This window comes from Branchiostoma belcheri, unplaced genomic scaffold, assembly GCF_001625305.1.
Source record: "Branchiostoma belcheri isolate BF01 breed outbred unplaced genomic scaffold, Haploidv18h27 scaffold118, whole genome shotgun sequence".
Taxonomy (NCBI): Eukaryota; Metazoa; Chordata; class Leptocardii; order Amphioxiformes; family Branchiostomatidae; genus Branchiostoma; species Branchiostoma belcheri.
Genome location: NW_017802580.1, coordinates 515,249 through 517,229, shown reverse-complemented (window position 1 = coordinate 517,229; position 1,981 = coordinate 515,249). Strand labels below are relative to the sequence as shown.

General features: G+C 40.4%; 1 protein-coding gene across 1 annotated transcript in view; it reads right to left on the bottom strand.

The window, feature by feature from the left end:
* Nucleotides 1–1,981, bottom strand: part of LOC109462551 — a 20,687-nt gene that overhangs the window by 18,268 nt on the left and 438 nt on the right. The window contains exons 2-3 of the mRNA XM_019759107.1: nt 736–945; nt 462–590 (exon numbers count right to left, since the gene is read on the bottom strand). Of these exons, the coding sequence (XP_019614666.1) occupies nt 462–590; nt 736–945 (339 nt within the window). The remainder of the gene's footprint in view (nt 1–461; nt 591–735; nt 946–1,981) is intronic.

The following is a 1,981-nucleotide window of genomic DNA, read 5'->3' as shown; positions in this document are numbered from 1 at the left end:
GTGTGTGTGTGTGTGTGTGTGTGTGTGTGTGTGTGTATGTGTGTGTGTGTGTATGTGTGTGTGTGTGTGTGTATGTATATCTTTGTATATAGAATACAACGCAATGTATTCCGTAATTCCGTATCGCCCGAGTTGCCAACTCAAACGCGGGTCAGCGATGGGTTGACCTTGATGATGCAAACAGGTAACAATCTGTTCTATGAGTTTTGACGAGATCAGAAGCAAAAGAGTTGATTGAACATAACTGATCATTTATACAGATCGCCTATCTCAACTGCCTTACTGATTTAGATTATATCATTGCATTGGTGTTAAAGTGGTTGCAACTGTAGAACTGTAGTGCGAGACTCGATGAAAGTCCCGGATGTTGTGTAGGCTGTAACCTTAGTGCGAGACTCAGTGAGGTCCCGGATGTAGGAGAGAGCACCATTGTTACACATTTAACGGTTTAGTTCTTGTACCTTTATCTACGGCTGTGTAGTTGGCCTGAAATCCTTTCCGGTTTCCTCTATTGTCGGCATGAAATAGAACAGTCATGATGCTCTCAGATGACGTTATTGGACTGGGGATGTTTGCTCCATTAAGCCTTTCTGTAAAAGGCAGACAGATCACAAACAACAGAGGTGCTACAAACTAGAATTTGCTGACTGAAGCGTTTTGTATGTAGTAAGGGAAAGAATAATCCATTTACATGTACGCCGTAGTTTACTGAAACACAATTGTTTTTTCCCTCACCTATCTCCCACGTGTCATCAGTTGTGTTTCCATCATACACCAAAAGGACGTCATACGGGTCCTCAATGTTGAAATCCGTGAAGGTCAGCCTGACGACTTTGGGCGGAGTGACAGAGATCTCGTACCGGCAGTCCTTGTCGTTAGGGTAGTTGTTTGGGTAGTTTGGGCTGGTGAACGTCCCATTGTCACCCGTCAGGCGTTTGTCGCATGCTAAAGACATAAGAGAAGTACACAAGAGAGCCGTGTTAGTTGTCCAAAAGGAGATATCACAAGAATTCGGTACATGTTTGTAATTAAAACTTTGGAGACCTAGTAGACTGACCCAGTGAGACTTGTCGCTTGGCTTCTCTGAAGTGTGACGTCAAAGGTACATCTGATAAACGATACTGGGTCAGTCTACTGAGGAAGACCAGGAAGAGACTGGTCGAAAGCTCCACGTGAGAATTATTCTTTTTGTTGGATGAAAAGTTTTAACTTTAGACAGGTAACTACCAACACACGAACTTTTATGAGAGTATAAGAATTTGGTACGTTTTAGACGCTCCATGTGAAACAGTGTTCCATGTAAAAACTGATGTCAAATGGTCATCGCCGAGCACGACGGGCGAACAACAATGTGAGACGATATATCATGTACCCATTTCAAGATTTTAACTATCGCAATGAAATGTCTGAAATGTTTCAGTACCAGAGTATATTAGAAAAAAAACATTATGACGACCGAAAGAGATCAGGCTAACAGAGAAATATCATAAAAACTACACAAATACAATTAGATCACGTAACAACAGTGATATAACTGTCAACTCAACATCATCAATTCACAACGCATGGTAGGATGCTCCTCTATTTTAAACAAACAGGATCCGTTTCTTACACAAATATGTATGTCACGGAATGCAGCGAATGTATACATTTCCTCATTGGTTTATTTCAAGGGGATTTTTCGGCAAATGGCGATTTCATTCACAATCTGTTATCCACCTTTAAAAAATCCACACGAAGGCCACCGTGTCAACTGTGACCCTCACGTGTAGGGACTGACACGGTCATCCTACTCGAAAAATCTGTATCTGTATATCTGTACATGAATCTATATCAGTGCATGAATATGTATCTGTAAATAAATCTCAGGCAATTAAGATTTCAAATTAAGATCTCGAGAGCTTTATATAGACCTTTAAAGTGGTTTTATATGTTTTCCTATTATAGTAAAATAGTATTTGGATATGTTAAGTGATAAGTA